At 44.7% G+C, this 13,405-nt stretch overlaps 1 protein-coding gene across 1 annotated transcript in view; it reads right to left on the bottom strand.

Moving 5' to 3' along the window:
• The window catches only part of XYLT1 (xylosyltransferase 1), a 305,895-nt gene that overhangs the window by 31,017 nt on the left and 261,473 nt on the right, over nucleotides 1-13,405 (bottom strand). Inside the window, exon 7 of the mRNA XM_055340521.1 lies at nucleotides 1,429-1,645. Coding sequence (XP_055196496.1) covers nucleotides 1,429-1,645 — 217 coding nt within the window. The remainder of the gene's footprint in view (nucleotides 1-1,428; nucleotides 1,646-13,405) is intronic.

Below are 13,405 nucleotides of genomic sequence, written 5' to 3'. Positions count from 1 at the left end.
AAATGGTAGCAGATCACTCACGAGAGGTGTCCTGGGCTCTAGAGAAGTGGAACACTTCTGGAGTTCTGTGAGATCAGAAATTAGGATGAAAGTGACTGGGAGGGGAGGGAGCTGAATGCAGAACCCCTCAGTGCAGGTCTGAGAAGAAGGGTCATGGCTCGTAGTGGCAACATTTCAGAACTGAGTCCCCATCCACTTCCAGATGGAGCCTGGTATGGTTTCAGAGCGGTCTGCAACCTTACGCAGCTGGGCTTCTGCGATGGACTGCATGTTTGTGTCTCCTCCAAAATTTGTAGGTTGAAATCCTAGCCCCTCAGTGTGATGGTGTTGGGAGGTGGGGGTCTTTGGGATGTCATTAGACTAGGAGGGTGGAACCCTCATGAATAGGATTAGTGCCCTGACAAAAGGGGATCCACCTTGTTCCCTCTAGCATGCGAGCGCAAGAATGGTCGCTATGCAATCTGCAGCCTGGAAGAGGACAGGACCCTCACTAGAACCCAACCATTCTCGCACTCAGATCTCAGGCTCCCAGCCTTCAGAACTGTGGGAAGTACATTTTTATTGTTTATAACCCACCTAATCTGTTGTGCTTTGTTATAGCTGTCTCAACTAAGATACCTTCCCCATACTGAGGCCTGAAAAGTGAGACACAGCCTCCCTGGAGCTTTTTAAATGCTCCTAAAAGCCATCAGGAAATGAGTCCCAGGGGCTGTCAGTGTGGGGGCTGGTACAGGTCCAGCAGAAGCCCTGGCTCTCTGTCTTTGGGATCATTGGAATTTCCATTGTGAATGAGGTGGCCAACACTGCTGCCTGTCAGGGAATGATAGAAAAATACTCAAAATTAGGAAAGGTATTCTTCATGCTGAAAAAGTAGTTATTACAGGATTGGTGACCGTGTAAGATCTGTCAAACATTGCTGTGGGTAGGTCCTGAAAAGGCCAGCATATACAGTTGCAAGGGTTACACACTGCACAATCCTGGTGGGGTACCATCAACATGGTAGGTATGAGAGGTTTCTGTTTTTTTTTTTAAATAAAAGTTTTCTGGAAAATGGCAGTGAAGTGTCCTGTTCTAACAAAATCAGTATATCATGATGATTTTTATGACCAATGGGAGCCAAGTGTTTTGAGGAAGGACTGTCTTTTCTACTTTGCACAAAGATGCCGTGTGGACTGCAAGTGGCAGTGTCATGTGTCTGTCTATTCCATACACCCTCCATGCAGACTACAGGGGGACTGCGGGCCTGCCGTGACAGCAAGGGCCCTGGTGGCCAATGTAGTTCTCCATCTTCATCTGGATGGGTAGAAGGCTACATACTGGACTCAGCACCACTGTGCCAAACCTTCAGCAAGAATTCAACTTCTGCTTTTGCTCTGAACGCTAGAGCCAGCTCTCACCCTGCTCGGGGACTTTTTCCTAGACACTCACCTCAGCAGGAAGTAGGGTGTAGGAGTAAAACTGCTTCATCTTGGTCACCAGATCATCTGTGGAGAATGTCACATACTCCACAAACTTCCGGTTCAGCAGGAACCAATCTGAGCCTCCATCCACAGCGATGCCCTCTGGGATTCGCCGGTCCCCCAGGCGCCACATGTGGGCGTCACACTCCAGGAAGAGCCGGTCCAGACCCTGCTTTCGGATGAACCTGGGAGAGACAAGGTTGCCCTTAGCCCAAAGGTGCACAGAATCCAAATGAAATAGCACAATCACGGCAATAAAAGCATGTATTGGGCGCTTACTGTGTGCCAGGTATTGAGCCTGGGCAGGCTCTGTGTGTAGTTTGTCACTTGATCTTCAGAAGTGAGGCAGGTCACTATATCCCTGTGAGGCGGGCGCTGCCATTATGTCCATTATGTAGCTGAGGACCCTAAAGCTTAGAGTGTTCAGCCCAAGTAGACGGGAATGATCACGTGCTATATCTATTTCCTCCTTTACAGGACTTTTGGAAATTACCTTTTCATGCCATGAATGCCTTGGCAGTTTGGTGAATACAGCCTCTGGATGCTTGTCTCAGAATAATGCTCTTAAAGGCATACCTCCAAGTATGTAGGATTACAAAATATCTTTTAAACCACTGAAGTTATGATCTAGGAATTTGTGTGCTTTTTTTATTCTCACGCATTTGGCTCACACATCATATTCACAAAATATTTTTTTAAACATCAAATTTATGATAATTATGTGCGTTTTCTTTAAACACATAAGATAATATGATCTTGTGGCAGGTCTAATAACTACTGTAATTTTAAAGAAGAGGTGAGCATAAATGATACTTAGAGGTATATGCATTAACCAAAATGTGATACGAAAATTTGTGATTCCTAACAGTTACTGCTCATACTGTTGTGGTATGTTATGTACACTTAGCTGGATTTTAATTAGACTTTAGTGAAAACGAAGATAATTTTCTTCCCAGCTATAGTTATGGAACCCTTGAATTCTATCCACGAACCCCAGATTAATAACTCCTGCTCTAGAGAGAGTGTGTGTATATATAAATACATACATACACACATATGTATACATGCATATTTGGGATTTGTAAGGCAGGCAGAGCAGAATTGGCACTTCCTATTTTGTAGATGCAGAAACCAGAGATCAAAGAGCTGGTAAAACGGAAGTGTTGGGAGGGTGGGCATATCTAGGACCAAACCTTCTGGCCTGAATCCTTAAGTTCCTCTGCAGTTAGTATTAATTTCATACCTGAGGCCCCTGGGTGGCTCAGTGGTTAAGCATTTGCCTTTGGTTCAGGTAGTGATCCCGGGATCCTGGGATCAAATCCCACATCAAGTTCCCCGTGGGGAGCCCGCTTCTCCCTTTGCCTGTGTCTCTGCCTTTCTCCCTCTCCCTCCCTCCCTCCCTCTCTCTCTCTCTCTCTCTCTCTCTCTCTCTCATGAATAAATAAAAATCTTTAAAAATTTTTTCATACCTACTGTGCGCCAGGCACTGTGCTGGCCTGGGGTGGGGCAGGGACATGGAAGGATGCTCCTGCTAGTCAGAAGCTACTTAACTCTCTGGGAAACAAGAGTCTAGAGATCTGACCCAGGGATCTTGCTACTTCTCCAGCTCATACAACATAAAATCAACTATTTTAAAGTGTACAATTCAATGGCCTTTGTACATTTGTGATGCTGTACAATTGGCACCTTTATATAGTTTCAAAATATTTAAGTACCCCCAATAATCAGTCACTCCCTTCATCCCTCTGTCTTCTGGCCCCTGGGTAACCACCAATCTGCTTTCTGTATCTATGGATTTACTTATTCTGGACATTTCATGTAGAGTCAATCATACAGTATGTGGCCTCTTGGGGTTTGGCTTCCTCCACTGAGCATGTTTTCAAGGCTTCATCCTGTGTTTCTGTCAACCCAGCATCCACTCCTCATTTTTCTGGGAACCACACCATGATTGTTCCTTGGACAGTTATCTATCTTCAACTCTCTTAACTTGGATTTGCATCCTACACCCATCATCAGGGGCAGCAACATGATCAGGCTGGTCAGTCAGAGTATTTCATCTGCCCGGCTGCCATCATTGGTTCAGGGATCGATGTGTAACTGAAGGTAAATCTGAGATTGGGCCTTGGATTTCTTTTTGCTGGATCTACCAGGAAGGAGAGCTCTTCCATGGCATTTTTGCTTGGAGAATGTAAGCCTAGAGCTGCTGGCAGTCATCCTGCCACCATGAGTATTAAAGTTGTTTGATAGTGGAGGTAAACAGAAAGGAAGGAGGGAGAGAGGGGGAAAGGTGGAGGGGGGAGATGTGGAGAGAGAGAGAAAGGGAGGGAGAGAGAGGTATTAAGTCTCCATGACTTTGCTTGAGACCCTGGATCCCAGTGTCTGACTCAACACCAGACTCATCAGTAATGTGCTTAGGGCGTTCTGAGGTGGAATTCCGTGACTTACAGTTGAAGAAGTCCTGACTAACAGATTCCTCAACAATTTAACCTTTTAGCAGTACCAGGATGGATGTGAATGTTCTCAGGCCCAGATAGAGCAGGGAGTCATGGCTGTGACACATAAATAGCCCTTTTCCTCTAAGCCAGTCTGCATCCCTCATCATGTATCTGGAGGTCTTTGCACCTCCCATGGCAGACCTCATCACTGTCTTCAGATTACAGCTACCTATCTTCCCCTAGGTAGACACTTCTCTCATTAGAAATGACCTTGGATTTCTCTCTCTGTTTTCCTCACAGTTCCTAGGACAATGCAAGGCTCAGGAAAGGTCGAGTTTTTAAAACGACTTTTCCTTCTTATTTGAGAGAGAGAGAGAGAGAGAGAGAGAGAGAGAGCGCAAGGAGAGGAAGGAACAAAGGAAGAGGGAGGGAGAGACTCTTAAGCAGACTCTGCTGAGCCTGGAGCCCGACATGGGGCTCGATCTCATGACTTGACCTAAAACCAAGAGTTGTGCACTTAACCAACTAAGCCACCCATGTGCCTCTCAGGAAAGATCTATTGTGATGGCCACATTACAGGGTACAAAATCTGGAGACAGTTCCACTGTGTTAGACATGCTGAACTCTATAGAGAATCCCTTCTGCTGGCCCTTCCCAAATCCACTTGCATCCATTGGAGGGAACTGCATGAAATCTCACTAATAAGTCCATCTCCCCAGTACTTTCTTCTGCGTAAGCAGGGGACCTGCCCCCAGACACTGGTCACTCATTGAGCACAATGATGTCATACACTGGATTCTTAAAAGAACTGAGGACAGTGTCATAAAAACACTGATGATGGTGCCAGACTTAGTTCTGCTGAAAAGTGCTTTTCATTTTCATTGTGATGTGGCTCTACCAGTAATCAGCTGAGGGACTTTGGGAAGGGATATCCTTGAGTCTTGGTCTCACCCTTGGTAAAATGATAAAGTTGGGCTAGGTGTTGATTGTAAACTTAAATGTCTACAGGGGTCAGATGGATAATGGAAATGTCTGAACCAGGCTGAGTATAAGACAAAGGTGCAGTCAGCAAAGAAGTAGAGAAAGCATTTTTTGAAAAGCATTCAAATTCCTTTAAAAAAAAAAGGTATTTGTCTAAATAAAACATATCCCTAGCCTGAATCCAGCTCATGGGCCACTAGTCTTAATAACCATGGGTTAGGTAACTGTCAGGCATTTTCCAGCTGTGACATTCTGTAAGTCACTCTGTTATAAAAAAGAGGGTGTAGGGCAGGAATTCCAGACAGATACCTGGGATCCTGGAGAAGGCTGATGACTTTTCTGAGGACACACAGAAGACACAAGCCAACCAGGAGACCCAGGTATCCAAAGATCCTGGTCTTATTCTTTCCCTAACATGTTCCCGAGGGCAAAATCCAAGCTGTTAGCAAAGCCATGTTCTCTCTGGGAGTGATTTGTTGAAGGGTTTTCAATATACTTACCGTATCATACCAGTGATACAAAACTCTGCCCTAAAACTAGTCCGTTAAAGGGACCCCAAGTTTAAAGAAAATAAAATCCTACCTCAGCCCTGGCTGGTACTAATTATATGATAATATCCAATCGCAGACACTTAACTAGACTTAGAACTTTAAGTTTTAGTTAACTTACATGGTAACCAAGACTAACCCAGAGAGAGAAAGAAAAGAAATATAGGTGTGAGGACATGCAAAAGTTTTCCTTCCAAAGACCAGCCTTTTAATTTCATGTTCCATTATGTGGGAGAATAGCATCATCTTGCAATTTTAATGTGATGCCCCAGACCATAATATCCAAATACAATATTTATGCAGTAATCTCCAAAATGAAAAATTCATGGGGTGGGAGATTGGTTGCTCTATTTACTGCTTTTGAAAACTGATAAGCTGCAAATGCATGCTGTGGTTAATTATGAGTAAACAGAGACAAACAATCCCCCAGGTCTCGGTTCCTGGGTTCAGAGGGGTTGTGGAATAGGAGAAGGTGGCTGAGGCCCAGAGTCTCGGGATCTAGCAGGGGAAAGGAATCAGCTGCTTGGCCAGTGATCTGTGCTTTGTTTTCTGCCCAGTGCATTTGCCAATCACTTGGAAAGGGGATGGCTGGAAATCAAGGTAAATCAGCAAACACATGGGTGTGTCTCTTCAATGCCAGCTCAGCAGTCAAGGGTGGAGTGCAGATTTATTGGAGCACTGGGCCCAATACACAGAGGGTGACCAATGACACTCTCCTCTCTAGTTTCATTTCCAGATAACTTGGTTGTGCAGGGGCACTGGAGTCAACAGGTGGGATTAAGGGCCAGACAGAAAGAGGACCTGGGTATGTAGGCTGCCTCTGCTTTCAAAGACTGTGAGATATGGGGTTGCCTGGACTCTCTGAATGCCAGGTTCCTCATCGATAGGATGAGCTCCATGACAGCTGTGCTGACAACCTCCTGAATCCACTGTGCAAGTGTGACAGAAGAGGTTTATACAAAGGTCCTTGCTGAGTGTCCAGGAAGCACTGCTCAGCCCAGCAATGGACCAATAATCAGTTCCTTCTTGCACAGTGATGGCACCCTCCCCATATCCTCACATCCCTGACCACCCTGTCGTGCTTTGTTTTCCTTCACAGCATTTAGAACTTTGTATCACCATATATGAGGTATTTATTTAGTTTACTGTTTCCTTTTTAGATGCAAGACAAGAGAGTAGAGGGGTTTTCTGTTTTTGTTTGTTTGTTTTTTTTGCCTATTTTTGTTACAGCTGTAGCCTTAGTGCCTAGAGTAGTACCTAGCATACAGCTGGTGCTCAATACATATTTACTGAGCCAGTGAATAAAGGGAAGTTGTTTAATCAGGAAGAAGCAGCCCTTAGCTAACCAGGTGTCTGACTCTTCTAACGTACATTCAACAGACAAATGAAGTGAATCACAAGGTTAAGTGCATCCCCCAGAGTCACACAGCTAGCAGTCCCAGACTTGAATCCAGGTCTGGATGAATACAATGCAAACTCTTAACTACTCTGCATTCTTCTTCTGTCCCGATTTGTCAGGGTCATTGTAAAAGGATCCCAACAGAGGATCTGAAAACTTCTACTACTTCAGAAAGGCACTGTGTGGAAATGAGAAATCCGAGAGAAAAGGGCTCATGGTTGGTCTTGGAAGAGGCTGTCTGCCAGATCTCGCAAGGACTTCTGTCTTCAGAACAGGCTATCTAAGGGCAAACAGAATTAATTGCATTTGGTTTTACCTCCTAGGCTTTCAGGGATGGGCGGTTTGCCTTCCAGAGACTTTCTCGACTGGCACAATACGAACTAAGTCATAACTAAATATGATTCTACTGAGATGTCACAGGGACCAAGCTCTACTCAGCTGAGCATCAAAGAAAATTGGATGGAAGGGGACAGGGGTCCTGATTCTTATCTGTGTGTGAAGAGGTCAGGTAAGAAAGCTTCTGTAGCCTTTGAAACTGATCTCAGAAAAGGCAGACAATGAAGAAGTCTCTCAATTCAGTTAATTCCCTGGCTACGATCTTGGCATACTCATTGAGTGTGGAATTATTCCAGAACCGTCTTGTCCTATAATGAATTCGAAAAGGAAGAACTCTGCCCCTCAGATTTTGCAGTGTGTTTGAGTAAGAAGGAATCTTAGCAATCAGCTAATATAATTAACTCTATAGACTGGAAAAAAAAACCCAGTTCATTGAAAGGATGTATGACTCAAAGACATCCAAAGTCATATAGTCTAGGAAAAAGTTTCCCCTTCTTCACTTTCCTGTCCAGTGATCTGTCACTGAATCCAGATTACTCCTTTAGCATAAGTACAACCTAAACACTTTAGTTAAAAAATAAAGTCATGGAACAAATATGAAAACCAACAGCGTGTAAAATCAGCCAGCTATGTGAACGTGCTGACACGTGATAGCCATGTAGTGTGGGGGACAAGCTTTGGACTACATGATTCAAGGGCTGGGTGGGCCACTGACCTTGAATGACCTGAAACATGCAATGGCTATTTCTCATGTGGAAAATGGAGATCATAACACGTACTTCATGGAGTTGGTGCGAAAGTTTAAATGAGATTATATACATAAAGGACTTAGCATAGAGTTTAACCTATAGTAAGTGCTCCATGGATGTTCACAAAGATGCTTAATAATTTTCCTTTATCAAGCTACAAATTTAAAAATTTTACATCTCCTCTCCTCTTTCTCCTGCAATCTGGTAGACAGGCTTGAGTAGGGCACCTCCAGAGCTATGATGACATCTCTATGTCCTAAAAAAAAGCAACAACATTTCAGCACCAAGGACAGATGTCCCAAAGCCTCACAGATGAATTTCATCTCCTGAGATTTTAAAGATTTATTTATTTTTATTTGGGGGGGGCAGAGGGAGAGAATCTCAAGTGGACTCCCTGCTGGGTGTAGAGCACAATGCAGGCCTCCATCCTATGACCCTGAGATCATGACCTGAGCCAAAACCAAGAGTTGGAAGCCCAAACGACAGAGCCCCCCAGGTGCTCCATGCAGATTATTTCAGTAAGCAATGCCCATGATTCTGGTGGTAGAAATGACAAAGTGTCATGTCCATCTTTCTAATTCCATCCAAGCAGCAGTAATACATCATCTTCCCATGCTAAAGGTCAGCAAAAATCCAGCTCAGTGGGACCTAGTTTGGCAGCCCTAAGTGGCCCTGGTGGCCATTTTTTCTCAGGCCTGGGGTGAGCTGTTGTCCCTTCCTGACCTGGGCTGAAGTCAATTATCACGCCTCTACTCTGCAGTATCTGGAAGAACAAGGATCCCTGGGGCATTCATTCCTTAGGCAGCTCTAGAGAGCATCTTCCATACTCTTGGTATGTGTGCGGAGAATATGGGGGTGAATAAGATGGACACCATCCCTGCCCTTCTTTCCTCTTCCAGAGAGAGAAAATACAGCAGTAACACCTACCATTTATTGAGTACTTGCTACTTTCTGGACTCTGTTCCTTACACTTAATACATATTCTCTCATTTAGTCTTTACCACAACCCTTTGAGGGTTCATTTCACAAATGAAGGAACAGAGACACAGAGAGGCTAAGTCATTTCCCCAAGGTCATACAGCTGGTTAGGGACAAAGGTCGGATGCTGACCTTAGCCATCAGGCTCTGGATTCCGCACTCTTAGCCACCCAGCTATAATCCTGCTCTAATATCTAAGTAAATAGACACAAAGAACCACAAAATACATTAACATGTAATTAGCTGTTTGCGGTAAGTGTTCTACAGAAAAACTCAGAGGGCAGGGACAGAAAATAAAGAGACAGGGACGTCTTTAATGAAGATTGTTGGGAAAGGCCTCACTGAGAAGGTGGCATTTAAGTTCCGTGTGAAGGATGAGAAGGAATTGGTCATCTGAGGAGTTGTGGACAAGAGCTTTATAAGGGACCGATCTAGTATATGCAAGAGCCCAATGAATGGAAGAGGCCAAGATGGCTGGACTGAGAGCTACAGGGACATGGTCAGTTTTGCTGACACATTCTGGTAGATCAACCACGGGAGAGGCTAATCCTGACCTAATTAGTGGAGGGAATGTATCATCTACTGGACATGGTGGGAAGTTCCGCAATGAACATGCTGAGGGGATCAACATAGTACAGTGGCTAGGAGTGCAGACCCTAGGGCCAGGCTTCCTGGATTCCCGTCTTCTTCCCCTCTTAATAGTGGTGTTCTGTTTAATCTATCTTGCCTCAGTGTCCCCATCTGGAAAATGGGCCTGATAGGACCACATTTATGTCATAGGGTAGTTTTGAGACTTGAAAGAAGTAATTGCTGTAAGGCATTTAGGACAGTCCCTGGCACCCAGGAAACTCTTCGCATGTCTCTCACTACTGCCTTGTGTGGAGAAAGTTGACTTGGGTTTGACATCCAAGGGTGGGGAAAAAGAAGCCTGAGAAGAGATGCAGAGTCAGGGGCCCAAATCCTGGGACCTAGAATTCCCTGACTTGGTGGCCCATGGTCTTCATGCTGCTCATGTCCCCACATCAGCTTGTACTTCCAAGAATCTAAAGGTCCAATGAGGGATAACTAGCATACTACAACTTTTCACACATTTTAAAAAACAGTGTTTGCTGCCTTTGGTTCTGTTTATAAATGCAATGCACACTTACTTCATAGAAAACTTGGAACTGAAAAAGCAAAGAAAATAAAATAAAAATCAAACTCTGCCTCTCAGAGGTAGAACAGACTTTTCTTCTCGTCTTGTCTAACTTGGACGTGTATTGTTTCAGAAAAAGCAAAGTTCCCAAGCTGACCTCAAAATGCATGTGGACGCCAGAGAAAGGAGATGCATCCACTGGTTTGTGTGGGTGCTGCTGTGATGCTAAGCTTTATTTTGACATGGCTGCTATAATTGGATTAAATAAAGTGAACATGCAAACAGTGATAAACTCACTGGTTGGACTGAAGAAAAGCAAAAGCGAAATGCAATCTGCTTTCCCCATTGGAAATGAGATATTAATTATCTCCTTGCATCAATCATAGTGCTACAAGACAGCTGGGGAGAGAGCCCATCTCTTGATAAGCAAGTTGGCACCAAAGGGCCTCCTGAGAGCAGATTTGCTTGGAGGAGGTTCTTGGCCAGACTCTCAATGGATTTGCCAACTTTTGGCTAAACAGTTGCCTGTTTATGTATCAAGGGAGTTTTGGGTCTGAAGATTAGTTCAATGTCAGAGAGAAGGAGCTGCTGAAGCTCTTTAGCTCCCCTTCTGGTGCTCAATGGGGAAGTGCTGCTTAGAGCGGGGGGCGGGGGGGGGGGGACGACAGACCTGAGAACAAGAAGAAACTGGCTGATGTCACTTCTGATCTAGGAACTGGGACCCCTCTTAGTTTCCTATGGGTCTAGCTTTCTTACATTTCAAATGCTAGTTGTTTCTGTAAGAATTATAGAAAATGCTTCCAAAATGTCAATCATTTATATTCCATTTTCAAGATTTCTCTCCATCATCATGACCACCAACATCTCTAAGTTAAAATGCTTATCCCTATATTTACCCATTTAATTCTTATAACAACTCTTGGGAGGTTGGTCTTATTAGCATCATACCCATTTTACAGACAAGGAAACTGACACACAGATGATTGATATAACTCAGCCAAGGTCACACATCTAGAATCCAGGCCTGGATTCTCCGTGCCAGGTCCTTTATGCAGCACCTATAGGAAAGCTCCCTTAATATTTTTCTCTAAGTCAACTTTAAATAGCTTCAACTGTTTTTTGTGTTTTTTTTTTTAACTCGGTCTTATTCTAAGCATAAGAGCCATGACATCATGAAATCAATTATATACATTTTCATTGATACGCTTACAATCAATACCTAACTTTCCCTGTATGCCTGTTAATGAACTCCCTGAAACCATCTTGCACATCATTGATGGATCGTGAATACACTTTGGGATAGGCTGACCCTGCAAAGTAGGAAAGGATCTGATCTTCCCACCCCTAAGCATTTAAACGATGCTTCTGATTAAACTTAGACTTTTGCTCTTTCATCTGCACCCCTGAACATAAAATTGCAGGTCCTCTCTGATGTGGTCACTAATCAGGGTGTGATAAAAGAACACACATATTGAAAGTCAGTGTGAAGCAGGTTCTAATTCCAGCCCTGCTGCCCACTGGCCATGGACCCCTGAGCCAGCAAAAGCAACTCTCTGACATGGTGGAAAGCACCTGGCTTGGGGCCTTCCTGGGGCCAAGGAGGACACTCGGTCCTCCACAGTCCCAACCTCCCTGTTCGGATTTTATAAAGACTAGGAGACAGGAGCATGGAGAGTTGAAGCCATTTGTAAAAGTCCTATGGCTGTCACATGACAGAAGCAGCATTTTGACGCAGGTGCCAGGCCACCAGCAGTCGGGCGCCTATCCTGTGCCATACTGTGTTCCCTGGCTCAGCCTGAGAGCCAAGGGCTCCTCGAATCAGCCGGACAGCCCAGGTGGATCGAGGCAAGAAAAGTCCCAGAGGAAGCCTTGTTCTGGCAGATGGAAAATAAATAATAGTGAAAGGGAATATAAGGGAAGGGAGAAGAAATGTGTGGGAAATATCAGAAAGGGAGACAGAACATGAAGATTCCTAACTCTGGGAAACGAACTAGGGGTGGTGTGGTGGAAGGGGAAGAGGGTGGGGGGTGGGGGTGAATGGGTGACGGGCACTGAGGGGGACACTTGACGGGATGAGCACTGGGTGTTATTCTGTACGTTGGTAAATTGAACACCAATAAAAAAATAAATTTATTAAAAAAAAGGATTTTCGCTTTCTGGTGCATGTCAGGGGCCCCCCACCCCCAGGCTGCAGGTATTTGGGAAACTTCTCTCTTACTCCACTGAGCAGAAGCCAGGGGTTCCAGCGGGGTGGGGGGACATCTGCTAGGACCTGCCCATTGAGGGTCACAGTGGACTTTAGGTCATCTGCTTCTGCTCATGCTGCAGAGGCTCACTGGGAGAACAGTAACCGTGCTGCCTGTCTTTTGCTGTATCTGGTTACTTTATTTTTGGAGGAGAGCAAGGAGAAACGGTGAATACAACACTCCCCTTCATTTAATTACAGGAACAGTCAGGACCGATTTGGCAGCTATTAAAATATTCGTTTGCCTTTATGCCATCTCTTTGCAGCTGGAGCTGGGAATCCAGATTGGCTGCCAAGGCCTGGAGATGGGCACAGAAGGTCAACACTGCAATTAGGAACCATGTGGAATTAAAAAACGAGGCACCTCGTGGCCTAGTTTGTATCTCACCGCTTGCTTTGGCCCCTCTGCATTGTTTGGTCTATTGAACTTTTTGCCCTTGTCGCAGTGTTTTTTACAAGGGCTGGTCCAAGAGCACAGAGCATCAGAATGGGAAGGGTCTCTGGAGACCAACTTGTTCATCCCTTTTGTTTTTCAAAGGGAGACAATGAAGCCCAGAGAAGCAGAGTGGCTACCTTGAAGCCACCTAGTATACTGCAGGCAGGCAGGCCCAGAACACAGACAGGCTGCATCACTTGCAGCTTGCAAGCTTGGGCTCTGGGGACACACTGACTTGGGTTTGAGTCCTTGCCCTATCCTGTGTGGGCTTAAGCAAGTCACTCAACCTCTCTGTTTCCATCTGTAAAATGAGACTAGTAAGTTGCAGAGGGTCACCATCTGGAGGCAGAAAACCAAACCAACACAAAGGAAACTGGAACCAACAGAAGGTACCAGGAGGTAGTCACAAAGTACAAATGTCTAGCTGTAAAATACACACGTCCTGGGGATGTGACGCACAGTCGAAAATACCGTATTGTATATTTGAAAGCTGCTAAGAAAGCAGATCTTAGAAGTTCTCATCACGAGACAAAAAATGTAACTATGCACAGCGATGGATGATAACTAGACTTAGGGTGATTATTTTGCAATATATACAAACAACAAATCATTATGTCTTACACCTGGAGCTAATACAATGTTACGTCAATTATATCCTAATTAAAAAAGAAAAAGAAAAAAGATCCTGCCATTGAACTACTTG

This window comes from Nyctereutes procyonoides, unplaced genomic scaffold (assembly GCF_905146905.1).
Source record: "Nyctereutes procyonoides isolate TBG_1078 unplaced genomic scaffold, NYPRO_anot_genome, whole genome shotgun sequence".
NCBI lineage: Eukaryota > Metazoa > Chordata > Mammalia > Carnivora > Canidae > Nyctereutes > Nyctereutes procyonoides.
Note: the sequence above shows the minus strand (reverse complement) of the source record. Positions and strands in the feature narration are given on the sequence as shown.